The 26,897-nt window shown below is 33.0% G+C and overlaps 1 protein-coding gene across 1 annotated transcript in view; it reads right to left on the bottom strand.

Annotated features, from left to right (window-relative positions):
- LOC136986453 (probable ATP-dependent RNA helicase DHX34) overlaps positions 1–14,459 on the bottom strand; it is a 44,285-nt gene extending 29,826 nt beyond the window's left edge. Inside the window, exons 1-6 of the mRNA XM_067283976.1 lie at positions 14,154–14,459; positions 12,359–12,447; positions 10,919–11,676; positions 6,585–6,866; positions 3,858–4,062; positions 2,758–2,972 (exon numbers count right to left, since the gene is read on the bottom strand). Coding sequence (XP_067140077.1) covers positions 2,758–2,972; positions 3,858–4,062; positions 6,585–6,866; positions 10,919–11,676; positions 12,359–12,447; positions 14,154–14,362 — 1,758 coding nt within the window. The 5' untranslated portion in view covers positions 14,363–14,459. The remainder of the gene's footprint in view (positions 1–2,757; positions 2,973–3,857; positions 4,063–6,584; positions 6,867–10,918; positions 11,677–12,358; positions 12,448–14,153) is intronic.
- Between the last annotated feature and the right edge of the window lie 12,438 nt (positions 14,460–26,897).

Below are 26,897 nucleotides of genomic sequence, written 5' to 3'. Positions count from 1 at the left end.
CTGGCCCTGGACGCTTCGTACTTTTCCTCTCCACCTGTTGGGTTTCTCCTCTTTAGCACGACCCCGATAGCTCTCGCGCCTTCTTGGGGCCTCCGCATGCTCGACGTCGCTTCGCGTACGCATAGGAGCATCGCTAGGATTGTTCTCTCGGCGATCGGAGGGATTCCGGTTCCGATAGAGTTGATTATTCGGTCGATTGGACATACGACTAGTGTTACCGGCGCGGTAGCCTCCTCGTTGGGAAGGCGGATTATTCCGATTACCTCGATTATCTCCCCAATTATTTCGCCTCTCTGGAGGGATTCTAACATTACCGGTCACGGAGGTTCGGGTTAACCCTTCCACTCTGGCTTGCAGTTCTTGCATAGCCGACGTCAATTGAGCTATCTGATCCTGTGAGGGGGAGTCTGTCACCCGCTCGCTATCCCGGACTGTTCGTAATATTCCCCGAGGATGAGAGGTGAGCTGTTCGATCGTCTCCTCACTGATCGCGGCGTTGAGCGCCTCATCAAAAGTTTCAGCCTGGCGACTCATTACTCGTCTGGCGGATCCTTATATCTATTCCGTTAAGAAATTGCGCCTTTAACCGTTCGTCTAACTCCTTTCTTTGAATGCGCTGAATAATAGCGGCTTCTGCGGCGTCGGCTCCGGGCTCCGGCGTGATCTCGATTTCCATCGCGAGCGCTTGAAGTCGGGCGGCGTACGTTTGTACGTCCTCGTCCCGTTTTTGGACGCAGGTATAAAATTTACTAAGCCTAAACGAATATGGTTCCCTTTCGAACCGCGCGATCATTAAGCGCTTGAACTCGTCAAATTCGTCGACCTCTTTAATTCTTCTATCCTTCCGTACGAATTCCCGAGCTATCCCGGTGAGTTTGAGCTTGGCTACGGCCAGCATTTGGGCCTTTGACCATGCCGCGACTTTCGTTACGTCCGCTAACGAGTCAAAAAAATCCGTAATTCGGAGACCTCCCGTTTCTCCGGAAAATACGGGCAGGAGTGGAATGATTCCGCCCAACCCTCCTAGGGTGAGGGGGTTTGGATTCGGATTCGCTTGAGCTGGCCCTACCGCGGGTTGTGGATTGCCCTCCATTTTTTTTGCGATAGGTTTAATTAGCTTAGGAAAACAGACTAGGAACAGTATCGGAAGTAGTTCTATGACTTAGGTCCCTACTTCGACTGGAATGGTCCCTTTTATTCGAATATGATCCTTTCCGCTCTATCGATATTTCGAAGGAGTCGAACCCCACTCCTGAAAAACCAATTTGTGGGTGCCGGGAGGTGGCCGATTTCTCGTTCCCCCTTTTTGTCGGCTAACAGGTCCGTGAGACCTGCCCACGTCAAGATGGCGGTTCGGAGGAGTTACGCGTTACGCGAGTGGATGCGAGTGGAGGAAGTGCATGGGTTCGACGGTAGAGCGGCGGATGATGACATTCGAATAAAGGACATTACAACGGATAAAACAATAACAAAGATTTATTAAAGCTAACTGGTCGATTACAGATACGGCGAGCGTCGGTCGCCTGAGTTCGGATTCGCGGAGGGAGAGTTTACAAAACTTCGGGTCATACCTCGGGATCCGGGTCGCTCTTCACAGACGATACGATCTCGTAGGTTTCCGGCGGTTCCCCTCGACTTTTTCCGCACGCGCACAGGCTAAGAGTTAGACGTAACCGACCCCCCTTTTCTCCGTCGTCGCCCTTTTATTCTCTCGGTCACGAGTTTCAGGTTCGCCAACCCGCGTTTTTCGACTCTTGTTCCTCCTGATTCATTTTTTCTATCTTTTGACTCATATCCCTTTTCCTTCTACTCGCGCGGAAAGGGATGTATCATTACCGGCTAAATTCCGGTGGGTTCGAATTGTCACAAAAGTTTAATAAAAATTGAAAACGATAGCAAAAAATGCCATTATGCCAATGTTATCAACTTAAACGCCACATCACAAGCAGCAGTGAAACCACGAAAATTACGTGAAAACAAACAAATGACAAAATGAAATAGAAATAAGCCCACATTAATTATTTATTACTGGCCAAAGACTGACTTTGATGCCACTCCATGAGCAGCAAGAAAACTTCAGAATCCACAAAAATATTAAAATTTTAGGCATACAGTCAAATTGTTCAGTGTCTGAGAGTTTGTAAATTGAATGTTCATAAGTAGGGGAGTGCCTGTATAAACATTGTTTTAAGGGAGCCACAATTAAAATTCTGAAAAAATTTTCTTTTGTCTAGTATTTTAAAATTATTTACATGTTATATTTTTATACATTGATTAATTCCCCAAATCTAACTTAATTCAGTTTGCTATGATAAGAAGTAATATTTTAAGATATTTTCTACAAATATAGTAAATGTTTCAAAAACTTTAATCCATATGTATGTGGTATATTTTGACTCTGAGGACACACTGTTAAATCTGCATTCAAGTAGAAAGCTAAGCTTTATGAAATATTTACTAAATTAAATATGTTATGTTATTATTTCATTAATCTGATTTGTTTAAAATAACTTCTACAGATAAGATGGAGATATTTGCCATCTTTAATGCATACATAGAATATTTATTATTAAATTTATAAAATTTTCTAAGAAATACAACTTACAAAGTCAAAAATTAATTTTAGCTTTGTTGCTATAGTATATTTGATTAATGGTTTTACTAGTGTTTTAATAATATTTTATTAGCAATTTAGTCAAATTTTGTTATAGGCATTTTAGAGATAATAAAATTAAATACACAAAAAAATTAATATACCTCATTTTTCAGATTTTGTAAGGAAATTTCAATACTAGAATTTGATGGAGCTTCCAAAAAAGGAAATTTGCGAGCATCTGGTAACCCAATGGATATCATTTGCAACAATAGTGAATCCAAAGGAACTCTTTGAATTTCTGGAGAAGAATATGCATCCATTGCCTCATATTCTTTCTCTGAGTATAAACGAAAGCAAACTCCAGGACCAGTTCTCCCTAACATAAACATTTAGAAAATAATTAATTAATTTATAATTTTTTTATAATTTGAAAAGTTAGATATTTATTAATTTTTTGAAAATAATCTGCAACTGCAGATATTAATACTTATATAGTATCATTATATTACTATCTTGAAATATGTAAAAAGTATATTTGTACACAAAATTAATTGTAATTTCATTATATAAAAATAACAATAATCAATATTTACTTATATTCAAAATACAGATTGCTATATTTTGGTATAGATCAGGGGTGGCAAACCTATGCAAGTGTGCCCAAAGTGGCACGTCAGAGAGATCACTGGGCACGTAACATATCGTATTATTTTGATTTATCACCTGTCTTTTTCAATCATCCTTTCGATTTATCACTTGATCATCCTTTTTTTTCAATTAGATTTTAATCCTTTGCATTTACTCTAATAAAAGCATGTTCATTTTATTTATATTTATTTAAACATAGTTATTCAAAGTCTAGAACTTTGGCGTTAATAAACATTTTTAAAGATACATATGCTGACTATATGACACAGACTCAAAAAAGTTCACCATCCCTGGTATAGATTGTTAAATATTTAATAAATTTTTACATATTTCAAAACAGTAATAAAATCATACTTAATAAATATTAATATTTGCAGATGCAGATTATTTTTAAAAAATTAATATTATCTAACTAAGTTAGATAAAGTGTAAAAAATTAAATTTATAATTAAATTCCTATCTTTTATTATGCTAAAATGATTTTATAATATCTTTTTAACAAAATCATTCCATTACAGATCTAAGAATATTTTAAAATTATATTTAAGTCAAATTTTTTTTGAATTACAAACTAATAAAAGATTTTAATTTTCTAATAAAAAAGAATTTTAACCTGCACGTCCTTTTCTTTGTTCTGCACTTGCACGACTAATCCAAAATTCTTTAAGGCACTGCATCCTGCAGTTAGGATCATAACTCATTTCTTTCACTTTTCCAGAATCGACAACAAATCGTACACCATCAATGGTCACTGATGTTTCGGCTATATTTGTTGACACAATACATTTTCTTACACCTTCAGGTGCTATACCAAATACCTGCAATAATTTATTTATAATAATTAGAGATTAAACAATTTAAAAATATTTACACAAATTAACAGCTTTTGTTTCCTATTAAAGCATTTTCAAATCAAATCAAATCAAAATATTTATTTATTCGTATTAAGCCATTGGCCTGTTACATCAGGGTGTTATAATAGCATAATCACAACATATAACCTTATTAGTATAGTATACAGCAATATTTAATTAAGATTTCATTATCTTGAGTATACATTTCTTTTATGTCTATCCAGTTTATATATCAATTAGTTTAGATTAATTAATTACCAAAGAAAATTTTTGCAAAATTATACAGTTTGTATATGTAGCAGTATTCGCTGAATGGAAAAACAGATAGATCTTATTTACCTCCATAAGATTATTTAAATAACTCAAATCGACTTTAATTTTTAATTCTTGTCCCCTCTTACACTCACAAAACATATGAAATTTGGTCAATATTTCTTTACATCTTGGACAGGACATTTTAGAAAAATCATAAATTTTATTATTGACCATAATCATCTCCTTATTCAGTCTACATTGGATGAAAAATTTTTTGATTACAAAAGGGATACTTGTGAACATATAATTATTAATAAATGGGTATTCCAAGATAATACTGTACCACTCGGGTCTTTTCCAATTGTACATTTCTTCAATATCTTGTGACAATGAAATTTCCAACGACTTTTGAATCAATTGAGATTTAAGTAATTTGCTAATTTCAGATTTTTTCAGGAATGCACCTATAGAGATTCCATAGTTATTAACAATACATTTTATTTGGTCAACCCAAGATTTTCTCTGCAAATCTTGACAGGATTTTTTATATAACAGAATCAACAATCTAGTAGTTAAATTTCCGCAATCTCTAATTATGAATAGAAATTTAATAAATCTTTTTATAAGGAAAGAAGTTAGTTTAAACCTGTTAAGTTCTAATCTGAGTGCATATCCAGGAATGTTATAATCTAGTGTAAAAATTTTACGGATAAACTGATTTTGTATTATATCAAATTTTTTGTTACTTGTAAGGCCCCAAATTGATGAGGCATGTCCTATAGCATTGATGATAATCAAATTAAATAAAGTGCACAGTTATATTCTTAAGTTTAATTTTAGCAAACAATTTCACTATATTATTGATCAACACTTTGGATTTGGCCTTAATACTTTTATATTGTTTTTCGAAAGATAAAGTTGGAGTTAAAATTATTCCTAAGAACTTTATTTCCTGTACTATCTTGAGTTGTTCATCATTCAGGTAAAAAGAGGAACTTTTCTTAGAGAATCTAGGTCTGTTCCGATATATCATTATAGAAGATTTACATGAGTTAATTTTTAGTTTTAATTTGTTGAAGTAATCATGCACTAATGTGATTTTCCTCCAAAGAGCTGTGGCTGTCGGAGCAACTATCACATCATCATCAACATATGATATAGAGTGAATGATTTGTCCATTAATGATGAAACCATCAATCTTCTCGCTCAAAACATTCATTTATATCAAACATAAAAAAGTTAAATAGATGAGAGGACCAGGAATTGCCTTGTAATAATCCTCTCCCTATGTCTCTTAATGGCCACTTGGTGTTATTTTGTTTGATGCTTACTTCATATAGACCAAATAATTTTTCACCTGAAATTTCATCAGCTTACTTTGTAGTACTGCAATTGCAACAGAATCGAATGCTTTTTCTATATCCAAGAATAATGCAAAAACTTTATGTCTTTGCTTGTACAGTTGTAATTAGACTAATGCAATTAATGTAAAAAGGGCCATCTGTGTACTTCCGTTCTTTACAAATGCAAACTGTGTATTATTTCTGTAGTTATTTCTGTTGACCCAGTCAATGAACTATTAAAGCATTTTTTTCTTTGGAACGTATGTAAAATTACTGCTCACTACCGGCCAATACAGACATATAAAGACAAAATTAAATTTGGTTTCAGTTTTCCTTGCATAGCCCAGCTTTATCCAAAGAGCTGAGCTTAATTTTGCCTTCGCATGTTTGTATTGGAGCCATTTAAATAGTAGTGAGTAGTAATTGACAGGCCTTCAATGAAAAAATGCATGCTTTCGTGGAGTCATGGAAAGCAAGATCCACATTCATCCTTGGCAATACTATATGTACAATATGCAGATGTAGATGGGGCATTGCTATACAAACATTTACTATAAATGCTGCTTTGAATAAATAGCAATAACATGCTCACCAGAGAACAAAGCCATCAGGCTAAAACTTTAAAGGAGAGAAAAAGATGAAAAATATATTCACTAAAAACAAAGATAAACCATTTGGAATACAGTAATTAGTTTTTGAATAAAATAATAGAAAAATCAACTTGATACGTCTATCATTAATATTTATTAAATGATATTTAATTAATTTTATATAATTAATACAATTAATTTTGCCAAGTTTTTCTTAATATGTAATAATCACATTATTTCATATAAAAATTAATAAAATTTCTTTGAAAATCTATTAAATATTTAAAATGTCCAATACCTTGTCCTGTACATCAATTGATAAAGTACTATGTAATGGTAAAATTATCCATTTTTTAGTTTGTTCTCCATACATTTCTGCAGCATCAACCACTGTTGAAATTTCTGTCATTCCACTGAGAAACATTAAAACATCACCTCTTTCATTTGAAGGATATTTATGATCAATTAATTGTAAAATCTGAATGTATGGACCTGGATTCAAACGACTTGTTTTAGAAGATTTGTTTTCTACTAATATTGGTCTATAATAGACTTCAATAGGAAATAATCTCCCAGGAACCTAAATAAAATTTAAAATAATCATTTATATTATATATATAGGAATAATCATAATAAAAAATTTTATTTAGAATTGAAATATACAGCAAATACATGAAATATAAAACATTCTTTACAAGCAAAAAAAAAACCACTTATAAACTCAAATTTTTTTTTCATCTGTAAATAATAATCTTAATTTTAACAGTAGGATGATACTGCATAGTAGGGGTGGCTGATTATACATGCTTCAGAGCCACACTTAAAAAAAAACAGCAATAATAAGAAGAAATAGTGTGTTAACACTCATGTTAATGGAACCATTAAACTTATTTATTGTATGGACATTGATATATGGTTTATTCTTTTCAATATAATATTTTTATTTTTAAAAGAGTATAGTGATGCTAGCTAAACTTTTCACTCAAAATCAGAATGATTGAGTATGTTCCATACTGCTGACATTCAAGAACTGTTGCTGTATAGGATACAAGATTCTATACTTAAAATGCAGGAAACTAAACTTTATTAATTTTAGGAGCATGTATATAATTTATACACATGTTTAAAGTTTATCTAAAATGAATTGCAACAATTTAAAACAGTTTTAGTTTGAAAACAATATTAAAAAAATCTTTACAAAATGCTTTAACATCAATGCTTTGTATAATTTGGTGTTTTGCCATTTAATAATAACAGGAAATGTATCAAATTTCTTTTGCAACACTTACTGTATATCCCGGCAGATAAAACAACCTTCAGATAAGACGAGGTATAAATTTTCATCGAAGTTTTATAGTTTTAGCTTATATCTGTCCTATAAGACGACCCCCAAACTATCAACGGCCTATGAATTTAGTTTAGATCAGCGATCATCATCTGAATAATAATACTGTATAGTGTATACGGAATTATGTCCTATTTGTAATTTTTCAAATGAACAAATTTATTTTCTTGCATCTGGCAGCACTGCCTTGCGATTGTTGCAAGCATTTGCACTGATTCGGCATTCGGGTAATGATCTTGACTATTCACAAAAATGTCGTATGGGCTATTCTATTTTGTGCATATACCCTACTCTCTATTAGTAAATAATTATGGTTTGTCCGTTTTTTATAACGGTTTTAATTTATATAAATTTCAATCTAATTTTTTGTATGTGTCCTATAAGACAACCCCTGATTTTGGGAACCTTTCTTTATGATTCAACTATCGTCTTATCTGCCGAGATATACGGTATGTCTCTAAATAATATTCTTCCTATCAATGTAAGTTATAATTTTTTGATCAGAAGATTATTATTTCAGAAATGAAGATCAGATCCATTCCTGAAAAATTTTACTTCTCCATATTATAATCATGAATCAAGTTTAACACATTTCTTACTAGTGTCAGTGTTAGACAATGCTCAGTTATTATATATATTGAATTATTAATATTTATTATGATAGAGAATTAACTTGTTATATTATAATAAGCTAATCCTTTATTACAGATGAAAGATTAACATACATTCTATTAAAATACAATTATGCATCATCTTTAATAACTTTAATTGTCATTATTAAAAAATATAGCATTTTCATCAATTGAAAATATTAAATGTTTCAACAGACTATCCAAATGTTTACAAAACGTGTTTTTGAATTCTGCGACGAGGGCATTTGTCTTAGCAGCCATTAAGATACTGATAGTTGTTAGTGTAGGTCTGCAATTTTTAGTTTTTCATTGGCGATATGCCTCATAAAATCAGTTCAGGTAGATATTGTGCAGAGGTTGACTGTCATAATAGCCAGAAAGTTCTTTATAAGTGGTTTAAAGCTGTGTGCAATACACACAAAAACATGATGTATCAAGATTGTCCATGTATTCAATCATTCCAGTTGCATTCATTTCGAGGCAATGAAAATGAAAGAAGAGAATTATTACTTGCAGATAAGGTTTGTGATGACTCTATATTTGTCTTCAGAACACAAATGTTTTGTGACAATTTATCAATTAAAATTTCACCTACTTTACCACTTGAAAAATAATTATAAGAGTCAAGGCTCCTACAATTAAGCATTTTTCAGTAATCACAGGCTTTACTTTTAATAAGGTATTCAAATATAACTGGATATTCCAAAGATGGCCATTCTCTTGTGTTATTATTCCATATTTTTATAGTACTAATTGGGTTTTCACCAATTAGTACTATAAAATTGTGGAATAAACAGTTGTTTTCAAACTGTCCATCTAAAAATAAATTAGAAAATACAAGTTCGTAGAACAAACTATGCAAAAATTCAAAAACTTTGCATTAGACTTAATTCTATGGTATTCTGTGACTATTATATGAATTAAATAGTGGTAGAAATATTTCCTGATAGATAATAATAGTGGAATATTAGTAAAATTATAAAAGCCAATTTTACAAATTATTTTCTACAGAGAAAAAAAATTAAAAAATAGGATTTACGTTTTCTTAATTTTACTTTAAATTTTTATCTTTTTTTTTATTTATTTTATTTACGTTAGAAAAAATTTTAAACTTGAGTAAAAACAATTGAAAAGACTCTTTATACTTTAAAATATAAAACTCTTATCAATTACTAACAAAGTGGGTGTTATGGACAAATTTCTATTAGTAATTTCAAAATCAATTATGTTCTCAATTGTACAGTTCTGCAGTTCTGTTGTTCTTACAGTATCTGAATGGTGGTGCAATGATGGTGCTATAGTACAGGAAAATATATGAACCTTCTCTAGAAGCTTAGAAATAAAATGTATTTTTTTAAAAGCTACTTCAATTGTAAGATTTGATTTATAATGTATATCAATTAATTAGAGATTTGTACATAACAAAAAATAAATTTATTAAATGCTTTCACATCTACATATGTAGAATCAATACAAATGTATAAAATTTTATTCAAGAGTTGCAAAGACTATTTGCGATTATAGGTATCTAAATTGCAGTATTATATAATAATAAATTTATTTTACATTGTGTAACAACAGTGATTATGATCAGCTTGACATGTAATATTTAATATAAAAATCAAAAGAAAAAAAAATGCAATAATAGAAACACTTAATACTTTTAGATCTTTTAGGATAACATTTCGAAAGGATCTGAAGTTGAAATGCTGAATTCCAAAAATATTTATTATGAATAAAAATATTTCCAACCAATTGCCAAATTATATCAGGCTATATTACTATTACTAAGCATTTAATTAATAGTAATAGTAATAGTAGTAATAGTAGTAATAGTAGTAGTAGTAGTAGTAGTAGTAGTAGTAATAGTAGTATAGCCTGATATAATTTGGCAATTGTTTGGCTTTAATATATAACTATCAGGTTTAGATACTTATATATGTAAAAATATTTCCATCCTAGTTTATAAAAATTGTTTGTTTTATAAAAGTAATATATGTGTATTTTTTCTTTCTGATTAAAATAAGAATTAAGCCATTGAAGTCTGCAATGAATACTTATGAAGACTTAAAAACTTGATTGACAACACAACATACAACATTCAGCAAAGTTTCAAATGCTGAATTTATTATGATGAATTTCATTAATAGATATTAATCAATAAATTGTATTAATGCTAATATTTCTTGTATAAAAAGGTTCAAAATAACAATATTAAGCATATTAGGATTCTGATCATTTATAGTAGTATAATCTACATATTTTGTATCAGTCTTGAAAGGTCTCAATTAATTGTTTTGGAGTGAAAAGGATGCAAGGGTCTTTGACACATCCTGTATATTTTTTACAATGTGTTCTTGCTAATCCAAAATAATTACTGTACAGGGATGTTCAGATTATGTGGTTTGTTTATAAAAAAAAGCAAATCAAAAAAGGATTACAAGCAATTTCAATATATTTTTAAAAATTAATCCATAATTTCTTTTATTTTTGGTGGGAACATTTAGCAGAAAAATAAAATTGAATCAGATTATAAAATGCTATTATTAAACTATTTATAATAATATTAAATATAATTAAACAAATTTTAATATGTATATATCTAATATATTATATATAAAAATATTTTAGATACTTTTAAACACAAAAACTTACTTGTATAACAGGGCAATTTTTGAAATAATTAGCAAAGAGTTGAATATTTATAGTAGCAGACATAAAAATAATCTTTACTTTAGGCCGTTGATAAGTAAGACATTTAACTATGCCGATAAGAAAATCACACGATAAATGTCGTTCGTGAACTTCATCTAAAATTATTACATCATATGAAGACAATAATGAATCAGATGCTACTTGACGAAGTAATAACCCTTCTGTCAAAAATAGAATTCTTGTAAATTGTGTTTTGTCCTTTTCAAATCTGATTTGATATCCGACTTCTGAACCATATTCATCTAAAGTTTCATACGAAACTCTCTTACAAAGAGATATACAAGCTATCCTTCTTGGTTGCGTGCAACAAATGTTCTTATAACCTGCAGATAACAAATATTGAGGAATTTGAGTAGATTTGCCGCAGCCTGTATCACCTGCTATTAATACTACTTGATTCTTAGAAACTGCATCTAAAATATCCTTTTTATGATTTGCAATTGGAAGATTTGCTTGTGATTCTCGTAATTTCTGCAATTTATTAAATTTTTGTTTTTGTAAAAAGTTTATATATAATAAAAGGATATGCTGAAATTCCAATATTTTTTCTTTAGAAATTTGATTCTCATCTTCATCATCCTTAAACAGAAATCCTCGTGTCATTAATTCATCTACATCTTCTGTATTAAATTTGAAATTAATTTTACGTTGTCCATCATATCTTTCCTGGGAGTATGAATTTTTTTCGCTTTCAAAATCTGTTAGAAAATTTCAATAATTTATATATTATTTATACATAAAAAGTATAAAACTGTATAATTGTATAATAATCATAAGAACTATATTTATAAACATTTATTTTTAAGTTTTATTTATAATTCTTAACATAAACTCATAATGTTATATTTAAATATACAGAAAATGAAATTAACTTATACAAGCAATCCTTAACTTTCAGGCAAATTACTCTTTCATATATATAATACTTTGATACCTTTATGTTGTTTTTCATATGCCAAATTCTGGCAATTTATACATTTTCAGCTTACAAATTAAAATTTTGAGTTATGATGCACCAGTTTTGGTTTCAGTAATATCAAATCAATTTATGAAAACTAATTTTTATTGTCTACTTCCTGTTTAATCTATGAATTTAACATTTTGTATAATGTTTTATATGTCATAACATATCTAAAATAATAAGATAAAACTTTTCTAGATAAAACTTTTCTAGATAAAACTCTTATTAAAATCTCTTATTAAGATAAAACTCTTAATAAGAGATTTTATAATTTTTCTTTTGTTCTCGGGAATGAAAACATGTTTATAATATGCGAATTCTCTATGGCTCAACTGTCATACACATGTTTTCCGAATGATTGTTTGAAAGTTAGGATCCGTTAATATTTATTCAATTTATTAAAAAAATTTATTTACTACTTTTAGAAGCCTTTGTTTCATAGTTCCTTCTTTGTACAGCTTCATATTTTCTTAAAAACGGCCAAAATTCATTATATTCTTCAGTGCCTCTAAAAATAAAAAGGAGATACATTTAATGTGAATTAAGATAAAGATTTTAGTCTATGTAAATTTATAGTTTTAAAAAAGTAAATATATGTACTTTATAAGAATCTAAAAATTTAATTTAATATTTTTGGAACGATAAATTTTTATCAATCTTCTGATATAAACTTACTAAATTTAAATGATTTATAAGAACTGAAAAAGTTTCAAACAATAATTTATTCAATTATGTAAAGTAGCCTATATTCCTTGTATTTTTTCTGGCAGAGATAAAATCATGGGAACTAGACCAGTTGGCCAGATCCCCATTGACTTTGCATTGTGTCGGCACCAGAGCCCAGGACACCTTTCGGCCTTGTCCTGGATCCGGAAGAAGGACCGGATCCAGCCGGCGTTCAAGCCCAAAAATACAAGAAGTGGCACGGCAAATGTTGAGCTGCCCACCACCACAAACCTGAGATCCCGACTAATGCAACCCGGGGAACAATCACGTGGCCTTTTATAGCAGACAAAGCCCGACAACCGTTCTTCCGGGCTCCCGGCTGCAGTTAATTACACCAGGCAACCACTCATCACGGACACCACTCGAAAGACAAAATCCGGGCAAGAGTATAACTTTTCGATCAAGCTCTTCATCTGACCGATTCCGTCCGCCAAGAAACAACTGACCCAATCATTGCTCCCTCTACCACAGGGATCTCAAACTCAAACACAAACCGTATTCATTAACATTCAGAAAACTAAATAAAATGCTCTAACGAAGGCTCTTCTAGAGATCTTCTTCTCTCTTTTGGGGGATACTATAAATTGCACTCTATGGAATTTCGGGACTTTGAATATATATTTGAACTCAGGGGACCAAGATGAGTTCAACGATACCCTACTTTTGGACTGGAGACGAAAAATAAAAAGTTATCATACTTTTTTTGGCAATCACGCGATGATCGGGAGTCACGTCGCTCTCTCCGCTACGCTTATCGTGTGTTTAACAGGCAGTCTGGCAAGTCAGCCGTATATACTTTCAACAGAGGCAGATGTCGATCCACGAGCACACTGATCGTCCGCAGTTGGAGTTAAGTCCTTTTCGCACACCCTCGCGCTCCTCGACCTTGGGGCCTATGACCCCTCGGCTGCCGACATGCTCGCTATCACTTGCGGTTGGCTAGTACTACGCACTGCTTCAGTGGCTTGTCCAACAAACCTAACCTATCCCTCCGAGAGACAACCGTAGTCCAACGTCATAGTATGCAGACTTTACCACAAAATGGCGGTACTAGCAACTATGGTGCCGTCTGCATGATAGCAATAAAAAAGTATGATAACTTAAAAACTATGATGACTTTCTTATTTTTTTGTCTCTGGTCCAAAAGTAGGCTACCGTTGAACTCATCTCGGTCCCATTTCAAATATATACTCAAAGTCCCGAAATTCCATAGGGTGCAATCTATAGTACACCCCTCTTTTGTACTGCTCTAGTCTCTCTTCTGCCTTTATGACTTTAATAAACGGTTAGAAGTTTGTATTTTTTCTGTTTTAATCCCCTCAAGACGTTACGAACGTTGATTTTTAGAACAGGAATCATCAAGTTCGCAGGCTGCCGGTTTCAAACCCCTGCTCTACCTCCTCTCTCTATACTGCTCTATGCATTTCAATGCAAAGTCAATGTTGGATCCACCAAACCGGTCCAGTTTCAAATTTCATTATTATATACCTTTTTATTATATCCTGATCTCTAAAGAAAATTTTATTTAACGTCGATTTGTGACGATTCCAATCAAATTCGGCGTAACAATCCGACTTTTGATACTTGTTTCTAGGACTTTCCACACTTTCTGACTTACGTCTGGACGTATTTTGTAATTTATCGTCTTCTTCGTATCTATGCCTACATTTGCTTTTATGTTTGTGATGTTTGTGCATTCTTTTTATATATTTTTATCATAATATAAATGAATTCATCTGCAAACTGACAAATTTACAATAATCACTCCCTCACAAACCAGACGACAAATTTACCAAAACAACAAACTACTAAGTGTTGCCAGTTGCTCTAAACGCAGTCTAGCAAAAACAAGTTTTTTTAAATTAAATATTAATCTTGTTACATAGTTATTATTAATATATACGTAGAAATCTATATTAATACAGAATCTTTCGGGCAATGTGCTAATTATTTATTGAATTCATTGTGTTGATTTTTTAAATAACTTTTTTTTGTTTTGTCGAAACCGTGTCTTCTTTTTTCTTATTTTGTTTGGTGTCACGACTTACTTGTTAGTGAATTTATACACACTTGGCAAATTCATCTATTTAATCCGTAATCTGTACAGAGACGCGTTTCGGGCTTTCGCCCCTATTCAGTCTGTTACGCATATTACGAAAGCCCGAAACGCGTCTCTGTACAGATTACGAATTAAATATATGGAATTTGCCAAGTGTCTATAAATTCACCAAGTCGTGACACCAAACAAAACTTTTTTTCTTTCTTTTAACTCTTTCCGTCCTGGCATTAACATATACTGAGTTTTAAAAATATACGTATAATATCTTTGAAACTGTGCATATGTTAACTAACGAGGATCAATTAATTAAATTAAAATAATCTATTTTATATCTTAGCAATATGATTAAATTTCATTACATTGTAATAGAAACTGAGTATTTTGGGTACTAAGTTAATCAGTTATGTTTTAATGTTGAAATGAAGATTTAGGCTTTATTTTTTTCTTAACTTATTACTATGGCATTGAATATATATATATGCCTACTAAATGTAAATGTTTAATTTACTTTTATAAAAAAAAAATATTAACATTTGTATAAAATTTTTATTAAATATTTATTTTACATAATTAAAGTACATGTGCAATAGCAAAACATGTTGAAACAAATATTGAATATGTAATTAACAGAATACAACAGAAAATTGAAAATTTTATTAAAATTTTTTAAAGTAAAATCTGATTTTAAGTATTAAACAGAAAAATATACCGATAAACTCCCGTAAAACTAATCTTTGCAATGTGTACGCCAAAGCAATTAAATAAAATAATTTGACATCACTCCATTTAATATCGTATTTACATTAATCAAATTATAAATGATATTATTATTATATTGATTTTTTAAAATTTTCTGATCATTACACAAAAATATTCATCTCTTTATATGAAATTTTCGAATTAGAATTGTTTTATGTGAATTTATCAATTTGATAATTAAATTTATATCAAAATACTGTATCGATTTAAGTAAAATATGTATTCACTTATATCGGTAATAACAATTTCTGTTTAGAAATATAATTTTAATTAAAATTTTATTTGTTATTATTTTGCAATTTCCTCGTACATTTATTATTAAAATAATTAGGTTATATTATTTGAGTAAAGTATCATACACGTTTTTCCTTTTCTGGTTTAAAAAAACAAAAGCAGAAATTATCATTATAGCAACTATTATATATCCTTGCAATTTAATAAATTTTTTAAAAACAATTTATTAAAGTTAATAGTATTGAGATTTCAATCTGCATTGGCGTATGTCTCTCTTAGTTGGATCCGGCTGCAACACTGATGAGAAATCTCATCGAGACACTGCAGTACAGATCACCAAGCCTCCCCACCACGACAAGGTGGAGACACGACGGGGAAGAAAAATCTACCCCCTGCCTCGTTTGCGTATTCCCAACTGCCGACTGTCCGTTGCTGACCAGGATAAAAAGAAGAATCTTGTAAACCTACCTGAAGAAAAAGAAGAATCCTGTAAACTTACCTGAAGAAGCCCGAGCGGACAGTGCGGCAGAAAGGAGATACCCCGGGGGCACCACGAGGAGGTAAGGCTCGGAGGATTTTTGTTTCTGCCCCCATTTAGTCCGGAGAGACGCGTATTTCGTCTCTCCGCATTAAATGAAGTCAAACAAATAAGACGCCCGATTGTTATATTTCATTCTTATTATTTGTATTGTCGATTGTTTATTGTTTCGTCAATCGGTATATTGATATTTTTGCAATTTATAAATCAAATTAATGTATAATTAACATAAATCTAACTTACACTACAAACAAAAGCAGACTGCTTTAAGTATCCGGGTTGCTCATGACGATAGTCGTTCATGCAGCACGGTCGTCCTACAGTCGATGATGGCAATGCAGCCCCGGAGCGAAGACGACGGTGGTGGAAGGATCTTCTAAGCCACCAAATCTTGAATGTCGGCTGAATTGGGTCGAATACGTTTGAATAGTTCAGACAGGATGCGCTGGACTTGGCGAAGAACCGACTCTTGACTTTGAGACTTGGGGTTTATAAGATATTTTCCCGCATCTTACCCTTTTGATTGGTCCTGTTCGGCCTTTCCCTTACCCCGATTGGTCATTCTTTTGTCTCTAGGCGAAACTAGAGACCGATTCGGGTCGGGAAAGGTCCGAGAGGTGTTGACGGAGCTTTTGAAGTCTGTGCTCGTATTTTACTCCGTTATGGCCCTTTTTTTGTAACTCTTTCCGCCCTGTGGGCACTAAGAAGGCCTCTTATAGCAAGCCCATTATGGGTCGGGCCAGGCCCACAATGGGGCGGCCGGGTGGTGAGGAACGGGGCCCGACATATCTGAACGGTCCACCCCCCGAAAAATTCTTGGGGATTTTTTGACCCGTCCGGATTCGATCCCAGGTCCCCCAGGGCGGCAGGCTGCTAATCTCGGCCATCCGGCCACCCGTTATGGCCCTTTTTCCTGACGTCTTTGAACTTAAATGGTCTACCAGATGTTCTTGTGGCCACTTACCCTCTAACTGCTTACTGGCTTACATGACTTAACAGATGTCTTTTTGGTCATTAACCCCTTCTTTTCTCGATTGTTTACACCCGACACTTGTTCGCAAGCACCTTGACAAAGCTCCCTCTCTCTCGGTTGACATTCCCCTCTGTCGTTTATCATCGCGTCGCGTTTGTTTTAAAGTAAGAAAGTTTCCTTTGTGTCTGGTCTACATCACCAACATGTGTTCTTGACCCGATTTGACCTCCGAAACTTCCCGACTTTGGAACTTTATAGTTATTCGTAATTTTGACTCGATTTTGGGGACTTCACAGGGCTCTTCACCCAGAATCTCCGGTCACCGAGGTCTCCTTCATTTGAACTCTTCGATGTCTCCGCCATGGTCTCGTCTGTCAAATATAAAGAAAAGGGGTTTAATGATTAGAAGCGCGTATATATCGTTAAATGCTCTTTAACGCGCGTATAAAGGTTCTTTTTCTTTGGAAGAACAGGTTTCCGTTCGCGATGCCTCTCGAGTATAAGTATATATGAAGTTAAATTTCGAGGATGGGAAACCTCGTCTACCGTGAATTCGGGCTTTTATACTTCCATGTCCGATTCTGGCCCCTCAGCATCCCCTCGGTTTCTCGCGGGAAAAACGGTCACCACTACAGTTAAAACATGGTTTTCGAGCATCCGCTCCAACATTTTTATATTTAAAGTCATACTCTCATTCGTATAATATATTTCAAACAACAATTATTACTTCATATTCTTAATTAATAAAAACTATATTGAAATTGTAAATACAGTCATACCTCGGTACTCGAACGTTTCGAAGCCCGAACAAATCGGTACCCGACCAAAAATTTCGAAAAAAAAAATGCCCCTGTTCCCGAACAAAATTTTGGTACTCGAACGGGAAAGCCCGCCAAGTCGACGTGTGGTGATTTCTTATAACCGTGAACGAATCAAAAAGGGGCGATACAAAATTAACGAGAACATTTATTAACTCACATACATCCAACTTGGATCTTACACAAAAAACGCCTCCTATCGTGAACAATTGACGAAACGAAAGTGTACTGTACATTTGTCAGACAATGAACAAAGACTTAGCTTGTAAACAATTTACCTTTTGTATACATATAACTGACAAGATTAAGGTTCAAATTATGAAACTCGATTCCGAACAGTCCCTTGACGGTCGGACACACAAAAAGAACGGATAGCGCCTAACTAAAGTGCGGTTTACAATGACGAATATGATTAACCTTAACACGACAGACAGTTACGAGACAGTCATTGTTTCGCATGCACATTAACTTACGCTGTGCTATATTTTTTGGATTAGCATCCTTTTTTTTGATTTATTATCCCTTAAACATGGGTCCCAAAAAGTATAAAAGTGAAAGTGGTCAAGTGAAAAGGAAAACAGTGAGAACAACAATCGAACTGAAAAAAGAAATCATTGCTAAACACGAAAATGAAGTGTGTGTTTCGGATCTTGCTGTCCAATATTCTATGGCTAAGTCGACGATATCGACTATTTTAAAGAATAAAGAAACAATAAAAAGAGCTAATGTTGCAAAAGGAGTGACTACGTTGACAAAGCAAAGGCCTCAGATACTTGAAGAAGTGGAGAAGTTGCTACTTATTTTTATAAATGAGAAACAGTTAGGAGGTGATAGCATTAGTGAGACATTTATTTGTGAAAAGGCGCTAGAAATCTATGACGATTTAGTGAAAAAAACCCGTGGTAAGGCATGGAGAGGGAGCTAGTTCAGACAAGGAAGGGGCTGAGAAATTTGTCGCCGAGTTTTAAGCCATTGTTGGTTTATCACTCCGACAATCCAAGGGTGTTCAAAAGGAACAATATTATGAAGAGTAAATTGCCTGTTATGTGGCGTGCTAATTCAAAGGCCTGGGTGACTCGGCAATTTTTTGTTGAGTGGGTGCATGAAGTTTTTGCACCAAGTGTGAAAGAATATTTGCAAGAAAAGAACTTGCCAATAAAATGCCTTTTCCTATTAGATAATGCTCCTGCTCACCCTCCAGGCTTGGAGGAGGATTTAGTCGAAGAATTTGACTTTATTCGGGTTAAATATCTGCCACCTAACACAACCTTTTTGCTACAACCAATGGATCAACAGGTCATTTCTAATTTCAAGAAATTGTACACTAAATCCTTGTTTCGGAAGTGTTTTGAAGTCACTAATGACACTCGGTTAACTTTGAAAGAATTTTGGAAAAATCATTTCCATATTCTTAATTGCGTTCATCTTATTGACAATGCATGGAACCAAGTGACATACCGTACCATGAATTCAGCATGGAGGAAACGCTGGCCCGACTGTGTACCAGAGCGAGATTTTGAGGGCTTTAATGAAGAAATTGTGGGATGACATTGTTTCTATTGGACAAAGCCTAGGCTTGGAGGTCGACAATGAGGATATTGAAGAGCTCGTGGAAGACCACACTACCGAGCTTACTACAGAAGAGTTGAAGCACCTTCAAAATGAGCAACAAAGGATTTTGGCTGAGGATATGTCTTCGGGAGAGGAGGAAGAAAAGGAGGATATTCCAAGTTCAGTGATTAAAAAAATTTGTGCTAAGTGGGGAAATGTGCAAGTTTTTGTTAAAAAATCTCATCCTGATACCATGGTAGCCAATAGGGCTGTACACCTTTTCAATGAAAATATCATGTCTCATTTCCGTAAAATTCTGCAAAAAAGGCAGAAGCAACAGACAATGGATAAGTTTTTAATTAAAGATTTACCTGCCCAAAAGCGACAGAAAAGGGAAGCAACCCCCGAAGTTCCATTACCAGATGTTTTTATGGAAGGGGATTCTCCTTCTCGGCAGTAACTCCCGCTCTTCCTCCTCACACCTCCATCCACTTACGCCATCATATCGCAATCAAAAAGGTAAGTTTTCGTATGTTAAAATGACTTCTTTAATGTTTTTACTATTTATTGAGAGTTATATATGTGTTATTTACTGCTTGCCTAAAAACTAAATATCATTTATACTCTAATCTGTTATGTTACTAGCGAATCAACTGGGGATTGAAACGCATTAATCTATTTTACATTATTTATAATGGGAAAAAATGATTTGGAGTCCGAACATATTGGTACTCGAACCTCTTTCCGGAACGAATTATGTTCGAGTACCAAGGTACCACTGTAATTATAATTGCGAGGGTCCAACGTTTTAAAATACATATTAATCGAACTTATATAAGCTTTAGTAAATTTATAATGCTTTGATCCGCAAATTATCTCCCTAAATATCAATATATTCTTTTTGTTCTTTTCTATATAAATTTCGTTCATAACTTCTGAACATTCCTCAAACGAATAATATAATTTATTACTGACTTCATTGATTCTTCCCTCCTCGTCAACAATTATAAAACCTAATTTTCTATATCCTTTTCATATTTCGTCGTTAACTTTAAAATAACGTAAAACAGCAGGGAAATTATCAGTAATATCGGATGAAAATTATTTACCGCAGCAATGCAGGTATCTATAGAATTGTACAAACGAGAAGAAACAGAATAATTTCTATCGCCGTCGTAAGTAATAATAAAACCATAAGTTTTCATGATCGCAACTTTCATTATTGGTATTAAAAGTAACTTCTAACGTTCCTTAAAACTTTATTTATATCAAAAACCGACCAATCATATATCTTGTATTAAATAATTCAGATAGATCATGGTTTATAATCGAAACGAAAATTAGTTAATAAAGGGAATTAGAAAAAACCTGACAGCTATTCGCTTAGAAAAAATAATAAATTTTTAAAAACATTTGATAATTAAACTTTTTGTTAAAATACAATTAATTTAATAAAGATTTGTGATCATCTGTCAAACTGCTACTACTTTTAGCATCAGTCGGAGTTATTAAACGTAAATAGATTTGGTTGAGTGTTCTAAAATATTTAATGCTCGGATTCCGTGTGAAAACACAATATACTATATATTAATATATTTATTGCATTGTCGTTTGATTATATAAACGGTAACGATGGCGACATACAAATCAAAATTCAGGTTTGGAAGCCACAATCGTTCAATTAATCGTAACACGAGTATATTGCATTCTCATCTGAGGGTAGTCGTTATAATATTTCATTTTGATTACAGACGCGCGTAACACGCTACGTTAGATTTTAACAATATAAGGAACACAGGATCGAAATTTCCAATTACTTTTCTATAAAATTACGTAAGTGTTACGAAAGAATGGAAAATTTTTTGGCAAGAATTGAAGCCGAAAAAGAGTACAGAAGAAGAAGAAAAACTATAAAAACAGAAACAGAGATATGTTTGAACTGCGTTTTATCTTCATTTACGTCTATAGCAAGAGTTTACGGATATACATTTTTCATTCCTTGTTTCTGCTATAACCGAAATGATATTAATGTTCACTCACCTGTAACAAACTTTCATTCATTCTTCATCGAATACTTCTACTGGATACATTTCCTTTTGATGTTTTTCATGACAATACCAGTTTTGTCAGAGATGATTCCTTGTCAATCGTTCTATTCAGTAATCGAGAACGACGTCATCTTTGTCAAAATGTTGGTTGCTATTTTCGTCTTAACTTTCGCACTCACTTTCAGTATTATAAAGAGAGTAAAATTAATCCCAAATATTAAATTGACGAAGCCAAAATATTTCTGTAGAGAAGAATTGTACGACGTGATTAATTACACTAGAATTATCGTTTCTGTTATTGTCGTATGTTTTACTATTTCTGGCCAAGCATTGAACATTTTTTATCTTTATCCTGCTGTGGAAGAAGGAAAGTCTTACGAGCACGAAGCACTTTTTTGCAGCGTAAAAGTTGGCATTTTCCTTAGTTTAATTGCGGGTGGAATATTCTATCTAAGTTTTTTTCTTTTTTTGCTTACAACCATATTAATGAAGATTTTTCAAAAGCTATCGGAAGATCTACAACTACTAAAACTGAATAATCCGACTTTAGAAACGGAATTAGAAGAAATTATTACGCAACACAATGAACTTTGGAACTATGTTAAACAACTCAATGGCCCCTTTAACTATGTATTGACAATTTTGTACGGTGCTCTAATAATGGAAACCAGTCTACTTTATTATATTTTAATTTTTTCGAAAATGGAGTTTGCATTGAAAGTTTACGGTTGCATAATTTTTGTTGTAATAACGTTTGGTTGTATTTTAGTAGGATTTTTCCTATCCGCTTTCACATCTACTGTAATTTTCGTATTGTAGTAAATGTACTATTCCATGCTTTACTCTATTTGTAATTTGTTTTTCTTCTTTCTTTCAGATGCAAACAACGTTTCAGGACATTCAAAGGTTCGCTCAATGCGATCTGAAATTGGAACAAAAATTAAAAGTAAAGCTTGTGTTATAAAATACAATTAGGAATGCTTTTTATTTCGTATAAAATAATTTTAAAAATTTCGTGCAGATTGTGAATTTTATGAAAAGATTTGGAAAGGCATCTTTATGTTTATCAATGAACGGTTACTTCGATGTTACCAAAAAGTTTCCTATCAAGGTATGCGAGTCAATTTAACTTTTTTAATATATTAATTCATTATACATAAAAATTTGAATTTTCAGATGTGTAGCGCTCTGTATTCTGTGTATTCGAGTCTGTTAAATTTGAGGACCGTTCCAACGAAGAAAAACTGCCCTTACTGAGATTTGAACTCCAGAATCTATCCTTTTGAAATATAATTCCTCTTTGTATTACTAAATATAAAATTAATTCATTTATATGTGATAAATTAGATACACAATTATTGTTTGTTGTTATATTATTATCGCATTGTTAAAGACTTTCTGAAAAAATTTAAGGAATCCTTAAATTTTCGTAATTTATTAATAGAAATTGACATTCCAGATACTGGACCAAAACTGACAAATTTCGTAAAATATACAATTGAGCTGGAGACGGCCCACCAGTCGCGAGCAAGCCGTATAGGTACTCTCCAGTTAAGCACTACATTTATACACATGCAATTTGTATAAGCCTATATAATTATGAAATCAGCAGAGAAATTAACAGAAAAATTTAAAATTTGACCTCGCAGCGAGGACGGCTTTGATGCATTGAGTAAGCATCGATTGGACAATCTAGTAACCACTTCCTCCGCAGCGGTCTTTATACATCTTTCGCCGACTGGAGGTTTCTGCACCGTGCCCGGCTGAGCATTGTTATCCCCCTACATGGGCACCGTCGCTTTTGCCAGGCTTCCAAAAAGTGCCGTCGCTGTGCCCATCCTCGTGAAACCGTAGCACATGTCTTGAATCACTGTCATCGGAACTTACACTTAGCTACTAAAAGACATGACGCTGTCTTAAACTGCCTCCGCCAGGCCATCAGCGAAAAGCTACTCTCCATCCTCTCCAATCAGTGCGTCCCTGGGCACGACGGTCGCTGTCGCCCAGACTTCGTTGTCATCAACCACTCTGCAAAGACTGCCACCATTGTGGACGTGACCATTTCGTTCGAAAATGGTCGCGACGCCTTCAACCAGGCAAGAAATGCCAAGATTGGAAAATACTACGGACTCACTAACTACTTCAGACAACAAGGGTACAACACATTCTGCGACGCCTTTGTGGTAGGTTCTCTTGGAGGTTACGACCCTGGCAACAGCTGTCCACCAGCTTCTTGGTATCAACAGACGGTACGCCAGAACTATGATAAACTCATGGTTAGCGATTGCATTCGCTGGAGTAAAGACATTTACCTAAGCCACCTGCAATACTCCTCCACCGTTCGTCCGCATAACCTCCAAGTCTCGCAACGCACCGAGGACAATCTCCACTAACCTGTAGCCTTTCTTCTACTCCACTTTACATCTCGCCTATTCTGGCTCAAACCTATGCACCCGTTCTAATTGTGCCACTTACCTATTTGTATTTAACTCCACTTTACCTGTTTTGCTTTAGCTAGCTTTGCGCCCATGTCGCGACTAATGTGACAAGACTCACACTTTTTCTGTACATACGTTCCTTTTCCAACATGTTAACTTACGGTATTTCTTGTCGGTCCTGATGTGCCTAGCCACATCTCTTGTTCATTCTTACTTTGCCTGTATTTCTACTGGCTTAGCGTCCTTGTCGCGTTCCTTGTTAATACAGAATTCTATTTAAATTTAATCGTATTGAAGTTTAACATTTAACGATTTTTCACAATCTTTCGCGTTATGTGCTAGACAAGAATTACTATTTCGTATTCTTAATTAATTAGAAATACAGTATATTGAAATTGTAAATAATTTCAATATGTTAGTTCGTATGCATATTAATATCATGTGTATCGATACGTAAAAGGGCAGAAAAAGTAAAGAAATATTTTCAAACCTAGATTGAAGATAACTCTCATCAAATTACTCCCTTTCAATATACAGTATATAAACTACCGCTATAACAATATAAAATATATTGAATCTTTCTGTGTCTATGTCGATGATTTCTGATTATCACACGTTTAGTAATTTTCTGTTCTTGATGAATCCGGATTATTATATTGTCTTAAAATAACCTTGTTGGACAGCATCCCACCCTAAACGATCAATCTTATTAAAGATAATTGTCTGTTAATTATAAACACAATCACAATTGAGACAAATCATTTAGTAGCAATGCCGAAATGCGATACCCCATGTTAATAAATCCCAAGAGGTTTGCCCGTAATAGCTACATTAATGAATTAAATTATTGCAGACAATTTGTAAATTCGTTCTAGCAACAACATTCTCCATTGCAACTTTTTACTTTTTTGTTTTAAATTTACATAAATTCATAAGTTAAAGGTAAACATTCACTTTTTCTAAACATATTTCTTATCATTGTCTTAATGGTAATCACAATGCGTTAATTATGTTCTTTTTTTAAAGAAAGCGATGCTAATAATTCTTACCGGAAGGTATTTAATGAAATTTGTGTTGATGGCATGACGAACAAAAGGTTAGTTCATGTTAATTTACTTTTGTTATCCAGGACGCTGCACATGGTGCACAATTTGTACACACGTAATGGTGCAGTTTCTGTATATCAGTCTCGTGCACTTCCTGGCATGTTTTCTTTGTCTATTTTTGATGGGAATGAGACACTTGTATTTCTTACAATTATTATTTACTATTACCGCAAGTGCTGAAACGGTAACACACCTTGTGTTAGTGAATCAAAAAAAAATTTCTTTTTATAGTCAAAATCCCCTGGAAACGAGTTGCGCAACTTTGTCGGCTTTTATTTAGAAAATAATTTGTGTGTTTAACTACGATATAATACAGTCAAACCTGTTTTTATGCGTTGGATAGGGACCGCATTAAAAAAAACGCATTAAAAAAATCGCACGAAACTTCACGAATGGCTATAAAAAATAGTTTTCGCAACACAATTAAAAAAATATTTTTTATGCGGACAATAGGGACCGCATAAAAAAAGTCTCACATAGAAAATAACTCAAAACCGTACGAAATAGAATTTATTGACAACAGATGTCAGCACTTGACTGCATCGTCTCGTCTATCGTTGTTTTACATATTTTTGTCTAGGTGGTGTTTTGTTGACTTAAAAAATAAATTATTTCATTTTTCGCATATTCATGCAATAATAATATTACTATAATAAGTTCATTTATGCTATAATAAATTTATTTAGCTATAATAAGTCAACGTGAGACATGACGAATCGCACGAGACTAGTCGCCAACTATACCGCACAAATAAAAAATCGCATTAAAAAATCGCACAAAAAAAGACCGCATAAAAACAGGTTTGACTGTAAATAGAAGCGTGTGTGGCGCCATCTGTTATGTGATTTTGTTATAAAAACAATTTCTGATCTTATTAATCTATATATATATAAAAACGAATGTATGTTGTCTGGCTGTTTGTTTGTTTTTCATGCATTACTACACCATTTATCCGATTGCCATGAAACTTTGGGAAGTTGTTTAATACACTCCCGCGAAGGTTTGTGTAAAGTGTCTAGAAAATATAGTGTCGAAAGCGCTATATCCCTCTATTATAACCGTTTGGTCCTGCGTCGAGGTTAGTGACGTCACAGAAAAGGTGGCGCTAATGTCAATCGTAGCGCTACTTTCGCTTTGTTTACATAGCATCCTTTCATACAACAACATTGAAAGCGATTAAATTTGTGTTTTTAAAGTAAATATATTCATAGGAAATGTTAAATTAAATAATGGCTAAACAAGAACCAAACACCCGAAAATCAAAATCAGGTACGTGTTTTGTTCCATTGTGTAAAACAGGGTACCGATCCTGCAAAGAGAAAAAATCTCTTTTCTTGGCACCAAAAGACGACAATCGTCGAAAAGTTTTAATTTTTGGACAAAATTTTTTGGTTTTATTTTTCTATAATGTGGCATTAAAAAATACATACAACTCTAAATTTTTACCCTTTTATCACCAACCCCTATTTTTTAATAGCCATTTTAGTAATTTAATCATTTTTCATCCCGTTCGATAACTGATCAATTATCGTCTTTTTTGTAAATGTTTTTCACTCTATTTCGATTAAAATTTCCCCGAGCTTATGGCAAATCTAAATTTATTTTTATAAAAATAAACATTTACTTTTATTATTAAAGTTTATTCCTGATATATACTTAGTGTTACCAATGTTAGATTTTTAAAATTTTCCGCGCTTTTACTGGTGAG

The sequence above is a fragment of the Centruroides vittatus genome, unplaced genomic scaffold (genome assembly GCF_030686945.1).
Source record: "Centruroides vittatus isolate TY-2023 unplaced genomic scaffold, ASM3068694v2 scaffold_1025, whole genome shotgun sequence".
NCBI lineage: Eukaryota > Metazoa > Arthropoda > Arachnida > Scorpiones > Buthidae > Centruroides > Centruroides vittatus.
Note: the sequence above shows the minus strand (reverse complement) of the source record. Positions and strands in the feature narration are given on the sequence as shown.